At 55.7% G+C, this 14,816-nt stretch overlaps 2 protein-coding genes across 6 annotated transcripts; one reads left to right on the forward strand and one right to left on the reverse strand.

Moving 5' to 3' along the window:
* Window positions 1–449: 449 nt before the first annotated feature.
* Window positions 450–11,477, reverse strand: KIF7 (kinesin family member 7). Of its 5 annotated transcripts, XM_039381711.1 has the most exons (19): window positions 10,556–11,475; window positions 9,079–9,279; window positions 8,414–8,825; window positions 7,323–7,854; window positions 6,870–7,007; window positions 6,500–6,724; window positions 5,880–6,079; window positions 5,493–5,599; window positions 5,028–5,183; window positions 4,525–4,727; window positions 4,215–4,412; window positions 3,872–3,997; window positions 3,371–3,547; window positions 2,874–3,089; window positions 2,446–2,652; window positions 1,776–1,974; window positions 1,534–1,683; window positions 920–1,348; window positions 450–848 (listed from the first exon to the last, which is right to left on the reverse strand). In XM_039381711.1, the coding sequence occupies exons 1-18, from the start codon at window positions 10,854–10,856 to the stop codon at window positions 963–965; spliced, it is 4,134 nt and encodes a 1,377-aa protein (XP_039237645.1). In that variant the 5' UTR covers window positions 10,857–11,475; the 3' UTR covers window positions 450–848; window positions 920–962. The 5 variants fall into 5 exon arrangements, with proteins under 5 accessions (XP_039237645.1, XP_027601963.1, XP_039237647.1 ...); XM_027746162.2 differs by having other exon boundaries at window positions 453–1,348; XM_039381713.1 differs by having other exon boundaries at window positions 455–1,348; window positions 5,880–6,052.
* On the forward strand, window positions 11,099–14,619 carry LOC114001210 (ras-related and estrogen-regulated growth inhibitor-like protein). The gene is made up of 4 exons (XM_027746200.2): window positions 11,099–11,887; window positions 12,269–12,322; window positions 12,582–12,658; window positions 13,203–14,619. The coding sequence occupies exons 1-4, from the start codon at window positions 11,749–11,751 to the stop codon at window positions 13,626–13,628; spliced, it is 696 nt and encodes a 231-aa protein (XP_027602001.1). The 5' UTR covers window positions 11,099–11,748; the 3' UTR covers window positions 13,629–14,619.
* The last annotated feature ends 197 nt before the right edge of the window (window positions 14,620–14,816 follow it).

Genomic DNA, 14,816 nt, shown 5'->3' on the forward strand with positions numbered 1-14,816 from the left:
CCTCAAGTGGGGGTTGTGGTAGCTGTGTGCCTCATGATTTCAGGCTGAAGCAGTTGCTTGCTTTTTGGGGTCAGGTGGCCAAGCTGCCCTTCTCCCTTGCCCTTCTTAAAGCAAATACCTGGGCTTTCATTTCTTGCTCTGCCAGAATTAAACTTATGTCCCCCTTCCTGAGCTGTCAGTCACCCTTATATCCATACTGGAAGTTCTCCCAGGAATATAAAAACACTGCTTAAAGCAGCTTATAGTCTGCAACAGGAAAACAGAACCAGAGTTACTTTTATCCTGGATGTTTCAGACAATTCTGCTGGTGGCTGGAGATGCTTTTCCTGTGGCAACTTAATGTAGGAAGCCACCGCTAGTAGGGAGCACTTAAAGCAGATCTTCAAACCTTAAGGCAACACTTTGAGAGCAGCTGAGTTCCCATGCAGTGAGATTAAAATAAAGCTCTTTTCTTGTGTACCTGGAGTAAGTGACCAGTGGACCCTATGCCAAGTGACTGCTTCATAAAACTCACTCTGCTTTATTAAAAAAGTTATAGTAGAAATATAAAAAACTCCAAGTTACTACAAAAAAAATGAATGTACAAGTTCTGCAGGACTGCAGAGCATCCCCCTCCAAGGCTGCCAGGGCTGAGCAAGCCCTGCAGCAGCAGTTTCCAAATTGTAAACAAGTTTTTAGTGTTAAGAGGCCAGGGTGGAGGGTGTATCCTGCTTCACAGTGTTTCAGCTGCTGCAGGGGCAAAGTGTCCTGTCAGTGCTGTCTGGACTGGCAGCAACATGGAGAGTGCAGGCTGGTGCTCCCACCTTACATGCTTGTGATGAAAGGTCACCTTTCTTTTCCTCAGGCCTCTGAAATGGAACAGGGTTGGAGCCAGGCTGGCTTGTGGGGCAGGAAGGCACTCAAGCTATGTCAGCACTACCTGCTCCTCCCTGCCCTGTGCCAGGTGGATGTTAAGCCGGTGTCTAGAGGGGGTTTTTCCTCACGTCAATCATGGCTGGGTGGTGAGGCACTGGGCTCATGTTCAGGCTGGCTCTGCGCAGTTCCCGGCGGGGCTTGGAAGCAGGAGCGAGGCTCCGGGGTGGGTGCAGCTCGTGGGGCTGCCCCGCCCTCAGCAAGTGCTCCACATCCCTCTGCCGGAGGTCCCCGGGGCTGTCGTTGGGCAGGGAGGAACGTCTCCATGTGGAGGGCAAAGGGGCGTGCACCAGGTCCCTGCTCTCCTCCCTGACCCGATGGCTCTCTTCAGTGACAGCCAGAGGCACGGGCTGTTCCCCAGGGCTGGATTCCTCACAGGTCCCGAGCACAGGGGCAGCTCTGTCCCCAGCCCCATGAATGCTTCTCTCCATCCCTGCTGGGAAAAATTGAGGGTACAGCGAGGTGAGTATCAGGATCTCTACTTTCCTCATCAGAACTGGTGCCTGTAGAGCACTTGCTGAAAGACCTGTACCCTCACTGCTCCAAGCTTTTGGGATGGGAATTGGAACTCCCTTTTAACTTGGCAGGAACAGCAAAGCCCCAACCTGGGTTTCCTCTCACCTTTGGCCTGTCCAGGATGGAGGTTCATGTTACTCAGTCTCTGGTTCAGCTCCTGGTTTGCCCACATGTAACGGCTCAGCTCCTTTTCCAGCACCTGAATCCTTGCCTCATACTGCAGCCTGCTGCTGGCCAGCCCCTCATCCATGTGCTCTTCAAGAAAAAACAAGGCCACTTCAGCATGCAAGACCCCTGAGAGACAAAAGCAGTGGCACTGCTGCCAATGTTGGGGGCTGAGGGGTTACCACGGCTCTGCTGCAGCAGTAACTGCATGTTCTGCTCGTGCTCCTTCTGCTGCAGGGTGAGCTGCCGGTCCATCTCCAGGCGCTGGCGCTCCACGGCCGCCTCCAGCCAGTACACCAGCTGCTGCTGCTCCTCCAGCTGCATCTCCAGCTCCGAGAAGGCAATGTGCTGCCTGTGCTGATCCTCTCGCAGGGTCACCACCTGGCCAGGGCCCAAGAGCAAGGAATACTTCAGCTCCTTCAGCACCCCGGAAGATCTCCTGCCCCACTGAGCCCCGATCAAGTTAGTTTTTTGGTACAGCTTACAAAGGTTAGTAGTGCTGGGATGTCAGAGCTGCCTCGTGGAGGGAAGAGCAAGGTGTGGCTGCACTGATGTGGCAGAGCCACTGCAGGGATCCATGCATCCTACGATTAGTTAAGCCCCTCTCCCAGCTGAGGGTCATGGTGCTGTGGCTTTGTGGCCTGACTTTACAGGGCAAAACTACAGTAGGAGGCAGGGAGAAAGCTTGAAACTGAGGAAAACAAAGATTTTGGTCAGATCATCATTTCTGTTAACAATTCCTTTCAAGCCATGTTATATTACTTGTGTGTTCTGGCTGGCTAATAATTTAATCAGTAATAGCCAATAAATTAACTACAGCTCCCACCAGCACAGAGGGCATTTGTTTCCCACCTTGTCAAAGTACTTGCAGAGCAGAGCTCGGGTCTCGGAGGAGGAGAGGTAGCTGAGCTTGGCCATGAGGTTCATCTCACACTGGGACAGCAGGCTGGCTGAGGCCCGCAGGACTCGTTGCCTGCAAGTGATGGACTCATTCTTGTACTCGATGGCTGCATCCAGAGCCTCGATTGCCTCATCCAGCTGGAACAAGATCCGTTCCTCCTGCCAAGGCAGAGCTGCAGTTAATAGGGAGCAAAGGGTTTGCTCTGTCTCACCCTGCCCCAACCTTCTCTGTCATCTCAATAGCGCCAGTGAGAAGCTGGGATATGCACAGTTTGGGGATGTGAGGAAACATTTGCCAACAACCCTGTGCTCTGGTCTTTACTTCTCTCGTGCTACCTCACGCTGTTGCAAGCAGAGTGGCCCAGCCCAAGCAGAGGTACCTCTGGGGACAGCAAGGTGCCATGACGCAGCTTGTTGTCGAGCTCCAGCCTCTGTTTGAGCAGCTGGTCCTTCTCCTGGCGCAGGCTGTTGATCTCCTGGCGGATCTGCTGCTGGTCGTGGGCACTGCCGTGACGCAGCTGCCCGTTCTTCTCAGTCAGTTCCTTCTCCAGGTGCTCCAGGCGGCTGGACACGCGCACTATGTCATCTGTGAGGGCCTGCAGCACAAGGGGATCTGCTCTAAAGGCAAGTCAGGCCCTCAGGCCCTTTCTCTGTAGGTCAAGTGACCCCACAGTCATAAGCTAAAGGCTAACAAACCAACTAGCTCAGAGGCACAGCACAAACAGGCTGTTACATAGAGGCAGATTTCCACTCACTTCCCAACAACACTTTGTCCTGGCCTGCAGCCCTCTGCTGTAACCAAGATAGCACCCAGGTTTTCCAGCCTCCACCTCTGCTGGAAATCAAGCAAGGGGTTGGGGTGTCACTCTTGTCCTACCTGGCTGGAGCGCAGTCGTTTACTTTCCAGGCCACTCTTTTCCTGCAGCAGGGCTTCCTTTTTGGCCACGATAGCTTCCCGCTTCCTCAGCTCATCTTCCAGCTCATCCAGGGCTCGGCGCTGCTCAAGAACTTTATCCATCTCCATGTCCAGCCACTTCTTCTGTTCCTCAATTTTCTGATGGAGAGAGAGGTAAAAGGCACGTGTGTGTGTGTGTGTGCAGATAGCAGCAGCAGTGCACAGGACTGCTAAGAGCAATGGGGTCGAGACCAGAATGAGAGTCTCGATTCCATCTCTGCTACTGACAGCACAGACTTGGCTGGTTTTATCCTTCCAGCTCCAAGATCTAAGTCTTCTGCTACTAGATGCAAGTGACAGTATGGGCTGTCCTCCTCAAGGGCAGGATGGGCTGAGGTCCCTGTTTTCAGATCTCCCCTGTCAGCCTACAGTCTGCCAAGCATCCCCTCTGAGCAGGAAAGAGGAGGCAGACTCGCTCTGTACCTGCTGCTGCTCCAGGCTGATCACGGAACCGTTGCTGCCGCTCCGCCGCTTCCTCTGGAAAGCCGCAATTTCCTCAGTTTTGATGCGCAGGATTTTTTGGTGCTGCTCGTGCTTCAGTTCCAGTTCCTGGGTGTGAAAGAGCAGCCATGAGCATGGAGGGAGCAGAAGATGTTTGCCCTACAGCCAGGGGCTGAGGGACAGGTTATGTTCTCCTCTAGCTCTTTGGATATTCTCTCTCCATCTCCATGCTCTGAGACCCCATCAGAGCTACCAGCTTGCAGAGCCCCCCCATCGCCAACCTCACAAATACCACAGTGGCACAGCTGCCCCTGCCCATTCCTACCTTGACTCGGTGCTGTCCCTTGTTCACCTCTGTCTCCAGCCGCCGTTTCTGCTCGCTCTCCTCCCGCAGCCGCCGCTGCAGCTGCCCCTGCTGCCGCCGCATCAGCTGGATGTTCCTCTCCAGCTCCTGCACCCGCTTCTCGCTCTGGGCCGAGAGCGACACCAGCCTCTCTGTCGCCTGCTTCTTCTTGCACAGAACCTGCCAGAGGGGAAAGCTGCCCTTGGCCTCGGCACCTCCCCCGTGCCCTTTGCAGAGGTGCCCCCAATCTGCCCCCGCTCGCTCTTGAGTGGCCAGAGCTCTTCCCACTCACCTGTGCCTTGCTCTGCGCGGCCGCCACACGTGTGCGGTACTCCTGCAGCTTGCGCTTCTCCCCAGGGTCCCACGGCTCCTTGCCCTCCAGCTCCTGGAGCTGCTTCTGGCTGTCACTCAGCTCTGCCCGCACCTGCTCTGCTTCCTGCTCCAGCTCGCCGATCTTCTGGCTGTACTGCCTGTTCAGAGCCTGGGCGTCCTTGCCTGCAACACAGTCCCCTCCCTCACAGCCAGGATCCTCACCTTTCCTCTCTCTCCCTCCAAGTATTTCTGGCTACAGAGACCAACTGCTCCCTTTCCCTCAGCCACTCCATGGAAGGGAGAAACTAGTGGGAAGGGTTTCTGTCAGCTAGAGCAAGGGAGAAACAGGGCTCCGCTATCTACAGGAGAAGGGGCTGAGCACAAGCAACGAAGGAAGATGAGGATGGAAGCACAGACCACACATCATAACTAGGAGGCCATTTCATGGGAAAGGGGTGCATTTTCCGGCCAGTAGCTCTGTACCTGTCTTAATGAGCTCTGTGATCAGCTCCTCCTTCATGCGGATGTTGATCGCCAGCTCTCGGATCTTCTGCTGTGCTTGCACCAGCCTCCACTCAGAGTCCTTTCCTGACAGGCGCTCCCAGTAACTGACCAGCGGTTCCCGCTTCCCACAGACCTCTGCAACACAGATTCCCAGGTAAGGAAGGCCTCATCTTAGTAGTTGGGTGACAGGACAATCCGATCTCACATCTGTAGCCAGAGTCTGGCACAGCATCGCCCAGAGTCACCTGCAGCTTCCACCAAAACACACACTCTTGCCAGAACTCCTAACCTCAGGAGTTCAAGTTTCTCCTTAACAAAAGCAGCTGGACTGTCATCTGCTCCAGTTTTGTCCTCTGGGATTATCCAGGTGGGACATCAAGAGCACCCAACGAAGTACCCAGCAGCCTGCAGGAGACTGCCCAACAACCTATGGTTGCTACTTGCCTTTTGACAGCTCCAGCTGCTCCTCCTGAATCGAGTGGGCATTGCCTCTACTTGGCTCCTCACTCAACATGCAAATCTCTTTCTTGCTCCAATTTTGGATCCCATTTCTAGAAAAAGCAGCAAATTAATCAGTTTGGTCTGGGCATTGCTACAGCTGTTCCCAGTAAGGACCCTTATGATCTACAGACTTCAGAAGGAGATGAAAACAGTAGCTGTGGTCAGGAAAGACAGTAATTAGCTCCCTAGGGAGCAGTAAAATATCTCAGCAGAATCACTGACCCCACAGGCAGCATTTGCTCTCAGATGTGAGAGCTGAGCTGCAGTGGTGGGACAGCCTGTCACACAACTGACAGGGCACTGCACAGGGCTGGGACAGCCCCAACTCACCGGCGCTGGGACAGGGACCGCTTCTGTTCCCATTCCACCTCCTCTCCTGAGGACAACTCTGATGGCTTCTCTGAGTCCTGGCTGAGCTCCCTCCTCAGCACCACATCTCTGACCTCAGGATCACCAGTCAGGCATTGTGTGTGGTTCGGGTGCCATCCTGCCAGCTCCTCCTCCTGGAAGGAGAAGTTGCTGTTGAGTTGCTGGGGCATGGAATTGGAAAGAAAGGAAACATGCTGCATGAGAGCCAGTGTCAGAAAAAGCAGCTCCTAGCTGGGCATCACTGCTAGACACAAAGAGAAGCAAAAAAATGGAGTTGAGCCTATTTTCAGTAGCACTGGTGTGTTGCCAGACCCAGCTTCCTGCCCTCCTGCCTTCCGCTGCTCAGACACTGAGCAATTCTGGGACTCACCCATAACATCAAAGTAAAAGCCTCACTATTGAAGCTGGGCTGTTTTTGCCAGAGTTGTGAAACTCCCCGGATTTGAACATGGAGTGCAGTCCTCTGGACTACACTTCTGACAAGGGTCACGTTCAACAGCAGTGAAAAAGCAATTCCTGCAGTGGAGAGCAGCCAAATGAAGAGGCAGCAGTTCTTAAACAGCACAGCCTTGTGCCCTCACCTTCCTGCAAAGGGATCTTCCACTCTGCTCAGGAAGGAGCCCTGAGAGAACCCCACCAAGGCCGTGGGATGAGGCAGCATCCAGTGGGGCCGTGTGAGGTCTCTGGCTGGCAGTCACCAGGTGAAGGTTTTCCAGCAGTCCTGGCACACACAGGTTTGGCATTGCCATCTCCAAGCGCACATGCAGCTCTGAGATCTTATCCTGCTGCTCCTGCAGTTTGTCACTCTAGGAAACAATGAGAAAAATGTGGTTATATACATGTTGATTTCGGACCTGCTACAGAGGAACCTGAAAGCTGGGCTGGGCTTCTCTGGGTAGGACAAGGAGGAGTGGGGCAGGTCCTTACGAAGAGAGCAGAGCCCAGAAATACCTGCAGCTTATACTGCTCCATGGCATCCTCCAGGGCAGCCAGGAAATCACGGTTCTCCTCCTCCAGGCGCTCCACTTGCCTCTGCAGTTTGGCCACCTGCTCATCTTTGACGGACTCACATTTCTTCTCAGTGTTCACCTGCTCCCCAAAATACACGAGAGGCAGCGTCAGCATCCACCTTTGCCCTTCCCTTCCCATGCTGGACTCTGCAAGGGCATAGCAGCTCTGCAGACCCAGATTTTTCCTGCAAAATAAATCTCTCAGCTGCAGCTGAGTCCAACTTCTTCCTGCCTGCCGGGACGACCATGTCTTTCTGCCTCCCTGTGGCCTCCTGGATAGGATTCTTCTCCTCCTCTCTCTCTCCTGACCCTTCCATCATGCCACACTGGGGCTGCTGCCTCCAGTGGCCGCCAGATGAACCCAACCTCAGAGCTGCAACACCCCAACTGTTACCTGGGCTTTTGCCAGCTTTGAACTTTGTGCCTCAGCGCTTTGGTCCTCCATGGAGGTGCTCTCAATGCCGCTGTCCAGCCCGGCCGAGGTCAGCTCACTCCTCTCGCTCTCCACGGTGCACAGCCACTCCTTGACCCGCAGGATCTGCTCCACTGTCAGGTTACTGTCCTCCTGGAGCTCCATCAGCAGCCGGTACGCGGCGTCGGTGCAGGTGCGGTAATGGGCGCACTCTGCCAGCAGCCGCGCCGTGGGGTCGGGCGCGCAGCGCTTGGCGCTGCCTGAGCGGTTGATGATGCGGGTCTCGGAGCGCTGCCGCTGCTCCAGCGCCTTCTGCAGGTTCTTTATCTGCAGGTGAAGCTCCTCAATGTGCTCCGTCTCCTTGCGGCAGTTCACCACCGCCTTGTTCTGGATGTTCTGAGCCCGGTTGGCGTAATTCAGTGTGTTGAGGCTCTCGTCGAAATCGGAGGAGGATGGGCTGACACAGGCTATCATCACAGTCTGGGCGTTCCCCCCCAGAGAGTCTTTCAGGATCCTAGGGAAGAGCACAGTGATAATAATAGCTGAAATACAAAAATAACACAGGAATCAGAAGGTTTTCAATCTTTTTCAGAAGTTAAGCTTAAGGAAAACAATATTCTTGTTCAGTAGTTGGTTTGGCACTAGTGAGGTGAGTGGAATCAGTAAGCGGAGAATTTACAGTTTGCACCGTGGCAAGTTTCCATCTGAATAATTCCTGAGGCTCCCCGACTGTGATCACTGCTAGCTAGGCACGTGCTGCAAGGGATCCTGCTAGAGATTGCAAAGACCACCTGCTTGAGCTGAGAACTAACTGCAGGCCATCAAACAAGCCTACGGGAAGCTTTTTTTATTCCCTGCCAGGCAGGAAGCATAGGAAAACCCACAGTGGCACCCCATCTCGGCTTCAGCAGCATGACTCATACAAGCCTTGTCTTCGCCAGCGCTGCAATGAGCTACTGTCATTTCTATCCTGGCCTCATTGCTCCTCAAGCTTCCTTAAATGAAAACCTGCAGAGAGGGTAAACCTGTAAAATGAGCCCATAAGACATGGGGTGTCCTGGTCTCTGCGGTACCTGGTGATTTTGGAGTCCCTGTATGGGATGTGGGTGGTCTTTCTCCGAGGATCTCCCAAGGCACTGATGACGTTGCCCAAGGCCAGGAGGCCACAGTTGATCTGGATACTCTCCTTTAGTCTCTCCCCTGTGTTTCCTGTCTTCACAATTCGCTCTGAGCCTGCCAGGTCCACAAAGTGAAACTTGGAGACCAGGACCTGTCCGGCGGCGGGGACGGAGGGCGGGCGGTGGTGCAGGGGGAGGCGTCCAGCCCCACGCCGCTGCTCCATGGTCACCGTGAAGATGGTGTGCGAGCGGCTCGACTGCCTGTTGATGTGGGTAGCTCCCGTGTGCTTGGCTGTGTTCCCCATCTCCAGCAGGCTCAGCACCTCGTCCAGCCCTTCCACTTCCGACTCCTTCACACCGCAGAGCACTGCAAAGCAAAGGGAGCTGTGCTTGGGAGGGATGGGCTGCCCAAGGTTGCAGCTCCTCTGCACACCTGGTTCTGTCACCCTGCTCATACTGTGCCGTGCACAGACCAGCTTCCAGCACTAAGCACAGCAGTCTGCTGCAGGAGATGGACAAAGGGATGGAGGGAGAAGACCTGGCTCTCTCTTCAGAGATAGATAACCCAGCCCTGGCCCCTGACATGGGGAGAAAAGGAGCCTGTGCGCAGCTACACATACCAATGTTCCCCTTGTCATCCTCCCGGATCTGGATGTCTTTGCTGGCTGTATCCACCTGCAGCAAGTCCCGAAACTCCTCCTTGTACACTTCCAGGTAGGACACTCGTACCGTGTAGTCGATCAGGTCATTCTCATCGATGAGCCTGAAGGCCTCGGCCATGGCTCGTGGGATGATGCCCTGCTCATCTTCATTGATGGAAGCTGGCAAAGAGAGGCACAGGGTCACAGGGAGCAGGGAATGTCTGGGGACAGAGCCATGGACAGAAGCCTGCCAGCAGCATACGTCAGCTGGAAAGGAGCAACCTCACAACCCTCCCACAGCTCAGCCCTCACAGCCCGGGTTAAACATCCCACAGGACCTTTGGGCAAATCCTATCCCACTGCCGTGCTGGATTCCAGCAAAGCTGCTCATTTCCAGTCCTTCCTCAAGAAGGCTCAAGAATGCTCCTTAGCATTTTAGAACGTAGCAAATACCATGCCTGCAGCTATAGTGTGCTGTCCTTTGAAGCCAGCATGACTCCACAACTTTTCCCTTCTCTGAGAAGCTTTTTTTTGTGCTTGCAGCCTGCAAGCAGCACTCTGCTGTCTGAGTTTAAAATGGTTTCCCTTTTTTCTCCAACAGCTGTGTAAAAAGGTGATTCCCAAATCTGGTGCAATGATAACGGAGGTAGACTGAAAGTATGGAAACAATTCAATGTTTACAAACTATGCAATTAACTAAAGCTGACTGAAACATTTACTGTATGTCCTCTGAAAGAGATCACAATGCTACTAAACCAGGATGAAAAGTTTTTCTCTTTCCCCAATTTCTTCCCATAAACAAACTAACAGGATTAACCCCTGCAAACCTCACTCTCCTTCAGGTTTATTTCAGGACCTAGGAAGATCACCACCACCTCCAGAGCAGGTGGAGGACCAGGTCCTGCAGTGGAAAAGGAGAAACCCTACATGCTGTGATCTCAAAGGTGATTTCCTTGGAGGGTGGTTACAGCAGCATGGGTGGAGAGAAGGAAAGGCTGCTGGAGGGAAAGGATGGGGAGGGGTGGTACAGGAGTGGGGTTGGGCTGGTGGGGGCTAACAGGGTGGAAGGGTTGGTTAGGACAGTGATGCTGGAAGTGATGGAGATAATGATGCTGTAGGGTTTAGACAGGTGCTGAAATGGGAGTGGATGGTAAGGCTGGAGGGTTGGGAGAGATGGATGGGATGATGGTGGTGGTGGTGGCTTGGCTGGGGATGGAAGGAGGTGGGGATGGAAGAAGGTGCAGTGTGGGACTGCTAGGGAGAGCTGGGAGTGGTGGGAATGCTGGAGGGACAGAGATGCTGGCGGAGCAGGGATGCTGGCGGAGCAGGAATGCTGGCGGGGCAGGGATGCTGGCGGGGCAGGGATGCTGGCGGGGCAGGGATGCTAGCGGAGCAGGGATGCTGGAGGAACAGGGATGCTGGCGGGCGCGGCGCTGCCGGTCCTGGCGCGACTCACCGACGCTGGCCTCCCCGATGGTGTAGGTCTTGCCGGAGCCCGTCTGCCCGTAGGCGAAGACGGTGGCGTTGAAGCCGCGGAAGAAGGCGCGCAGCAGCGGCTGGACGCAGGCCCGGTACACGGCCGCCTGCCCCGCCGCCTCGGGCAGCACGGCGGCGAAGCGGAACCGGCGGCGGCCCAGCGACACCTCGCCGGTGGCGGCATCGCTCCGCAGGCAGGGCCGGTGCCCCCGCAGCGCCTCCCGGGGCAGCAGCGGCCGCACCCGCACCGCCACCCGCACCGCAGCCCCCTCCGCCGCCATGGCCGCGCCGGGCGCCCCGCGATGGCGTCAAAGGCTCCGCCCGGGCAGAGGAAGGAGGGAGGGAGGGAGGGAGAGCGGGAAGGGAGGATGCGGCGGGGTCGGGCGGCCGGTCCTCGCCAACCCCCAGGCAGCACCCGGGAGAGAGCGGCCGGGGGGGGGAACGGGGATGCGGGAGGGCTGCGGGGGCTGTGCGGCGGGTCCGGGCAAGCGGTGGGTGCTCCCGACGAGCTCCGTCGCTCCAGAGATGCTCCATCACTTGGGAGATGTTCTATCGTTCGTAGGATGCTCCATCACTCACAAGGGACTCTATCCCTCGTGCGGTGCTTCATCACGTGTGGGACAACGCTCCGTCAGTCGTGAGATGCTCCATCTCTCGTGAAACAATGTTCCCCAACCCCGTGAGGTGCTGGAGAGTCACTTACAAGGGGCTCCATCTCTCATGAGGTGCTCCGTCCCTGACGAGACTCTCCAGCACTTGTCAGACACTCCTCCACTCCTCGCGGGCATTCCCACGGTCGCCATGGGGAAGGGACAAGGGGCTACGTGGCGCTGCCAAGGGGCAAAGTGCTCGAGGTGCAGGCGTGGGCACCTCCTGGGATGCAGTTTGCAGAGCAGCTGGTGCAGACAGCCGGAGCTTCCCGGCCGCCTGCTGCGCTGGGGGCTGGCACGGCCGGCTCCAGGCACTGACGTATGTTCAGGACAGCCTGAGCGATGACAAAGTTTTTCATCCGGCTGTCTGCAGTTCCCTCTGCACCGCCCCTGCGGCTGCGGGGAGGGGTATGGTCCTCGCGGGTCCCCTGGGTGCCGTGGGAAGCACTGGACTGTCTGGCTGTGCCGAGAGGAGTTGTACACACACTGCTGGGACTGCTGGAGAGCCACGGCCACGCTCGGAATGGGGCTCCGGCTGCCTCTGCGCCGGAGCACCAGCTTCACCCCCGACCACCCTGCCCTCATGGAGGTGCCTAGCCCCACTGCCCTGAAGATGGAAGCAAATGTCCTTGTTATGGGAGCGGACAATGTGGGGAAATCAGGTGAGCTGGGAGCATGAGGTTCCCAGGCTGCAAACTGCATCAGTGTTTGGAGAACCAGCTGCAGAGAGCAGCCTGTGGAGCAAACTGGTGAGATGGGGCTGAGCCCTTGTGATTTGAGCTAGGGAAGGTGAGCACAACCTTGTAGGCATCGGGTGAGGGACGAGGGAAGGTATTTTCCACTGAGCTGCAGTTTGCTGATGCGGTGGGGTCATGCTGTGCCTCTGCTCTGCTCACAGACTGCTGGTGGCCAGGGGAAAAACAGAAGCCGTTCATGCTGTTGGGAGTTTACAGGGGGATAGTGCTTGACTCTGCTTTGAATCTAGAAAGGAGAATTCTTCTGGTTTAGGGTTATTCTGGTGATTCTTATCTTTCCCTCTGCAGCTCTGACTGTGCGTTTCCTGACCCGACGCTTTATCGGGGAGTACGGAGACATGGGTGAGTGCCAGGCCAGGTTCCCATTAGGGACTGGGGTCAGGAGGCAGCCCTGCTTCTGCCCACAGGATTTCCTTCCTGCCCATCCTCTCCTGCCTTTCTCCAGAGCCTTTGCCTTCTCCCAGAGGCTCAGTGGTTGTATTTATTCGCTGAACCATCTCTTTGCTCCAGAACTGATTCTCTGGGGTGCAAAAGGTCCCGGGTGGCAGCTGGTGATACCATGAGGATAACTTTTTTTTTTTTTTTGGGGGGGGGGCGGCAGAATTCATCTACAGCCACAGCGTGACGGTGGATGGCCGAGAAATTCTCTTCCACATCTGGGATGCCCCCAATTCTCAGGTGAGAGGACTCCACTCCTGTCTCCCATTTCCACTCCAGGGACAAAAAACGCTTTATTGAAAGTTACCTGTGGGAAACCACAGGCTGGGAGCTCTAGTTGAGCAAAGCTCACACATCAGAGGTGATCAAACCCTTTTCGTCTGCCGAGCATGGGGCAGCAGCATTGCTGGCAGGGTAGCAATAGTCACTGTAGCCCATGGTCCTGTGACTGAGGACACTGAAGCTGAAGCACTAATACTGCCAACCCAGAGTGAGGACAGGACTGTGCTAGAGAAATGGAAATGCTGCTCTGAGGTCCCCATGCTGTTTTCACCTACAGCCTGCAGTGCTTGGCAGCTGGGTGAGGAGGTGAGGACAGTGATGCTGAAGGTCAAATTGTCCCCCTTGGTGAGGTCTTCCAGGTGCTACTCTGCCTTTTCAGTACTCCTCTTTCTCTCTCCCCTTTTGCTGTTTGTTAGGCTTAGGATTGCTGCACCCTCTTCTAGCAGGTAGGTGTGGAGGAAGGGAGCCAGATAAAAACGCCCTTCCTTTTCTCTTTCCCCAGGAGCAGACAGAGGATGGCTCCTCAGAGGAGAAGCGAATCCAGTGGGCAGACAGCTTTGTCCTGGTCTACAGTATCTGTGACCGTGCTAGTTTCAACATCCTGCCCCTTAAAATCCAGTTCATCAAGGCAGCCAAGGAGGGGCAGAGCCAGGAGAAGGTGCCCATCGTCATTGTGGGCAACAAACGGGACTTGCACCACCAGCGGGTGGTGTCCAGCGAGGAGGGTCGGCTCCTCGCCCTCTCTTTAGACTGTGGTTTCTATGAGGTCTCTGCAGCTGAGGCTTATCATGGGGCCCTCATGGTCTTCCATGGACTGGCCAAGCGCATCCCAGACACCAAACTGGCACTGAAAAAGGGTACAGGGATCCGTGGCATCGTCAAGACCATGTCGGCTGTGTTTACCCGCAAACGAACGGACTCCCTCTGAGCTACAGCATGGATGTTGCTGCTCTCTGTGCTGCCCAGCTGGGCCAGGCCTCCTCCCGGGGTGCCCATGGAGGTGGTGTGAGTCTTTCCATAAGTACGATGGGTTCCTTGCTGTCCTTCTAATGTCAGGGTCTGGGTGTCCTGCCATACACAGCCGATGCAGCCAAGGACTGAATGCATTACTCTTGGCTCTGTGATGGGACAGAATCTCTACTCTCTGCTGTACCAGCTTTTTAGGTGCCTCCTGCTTATTCCTTCTATCCCCCAACACCAGAAACCACTGGGCGATTTTGCCACAGCTCCAGGCAGCAGCATCCCCAGCTCCTGCAGCAAGAGCTGCCCAGGCTGTCGGTGAGCAGGGGTGACACGCTGCTTCTGTACAGCACCCTAGTCCTTGTCTCTCCACTCCTACCCTGGGATCCTTATTCCTGTTAAACGCTTGTCAGGATCCTCTCCAGTAACCCTGGAGCACCCATGAGCTGGCAAGGTGGGAGTTTCTCTACCGGGAGGCACTGGCAGTTCCCACGTGTGTCTCACTGTGTCCCAGAGCCCATGGCTCCGGCTGACCCTGGAGGTCCTCGGTGAGGGCTGATGCCTCCCATCCCACCCGCTTCGCTTTTGAGCCGTCCTCTCTCCCACAGCCTTTCAGTGATCACAGCCTTTCCCTTGTGCGAGTGAGCGCTCAACAGGCTGCGCCTGGGAAAAAACAGGCTCTGGGCTTGTTCCCAGGATGGGGATGGTACCACAGGCCTTCCCAAGCCACTCCTTCTGTAAGGCTGCCTCTCCCTGGGGAGGAAAGGAGGTGGGAAAGGGGGTGTCTGGGCTCGTCGCTGAACCCTTCTGCTGCTTGGAGGTTTTTCCTGCCTCTCCCCAAACCCTTCCCCTCGTACCCTGGGAAAACTGTGTTGGAAGAGGGTTTGTGTGTGCTGTATGGACACTTGATTTCTCTGCTGTGTTCTTCTGGAAATGCAATAAATTGTGTTTGGCAGGAAGCCCTGGCTCCTTGGAGCTGTGAATTCATACTTGGGGCATGGGAAGAAGCACGTTCTGTGCTGGGCATGAGCACCCACTGTCCCTGTGGCAGCTACCCGAGGGTGTTTCCTGCACCCACTCCCTTAGCCCTGGTTTGGGGGTCTCACCCCACTCTGTTCCCTTGGTTTGATGTCTCACTCCCATAAAGCAGCCGAGC

The sequence above is a fragment of the Pipra filicauda genome, unplaced genomic scaffold (genome assembly GCF_003945595.2).
Source record: "Pipra filicauda isolate LSUMZ 115617 unplaced genomic scaffold, ASM394559v2 scaffold238_size1193820_pilon, whole genome shotgun sequence".
NCBI classification, from domain to species: Eukaryota; Metazoa; Chordata; class Aves; order Passeriformes; family Pipridae; genus Pipra; species Pipra filicauda.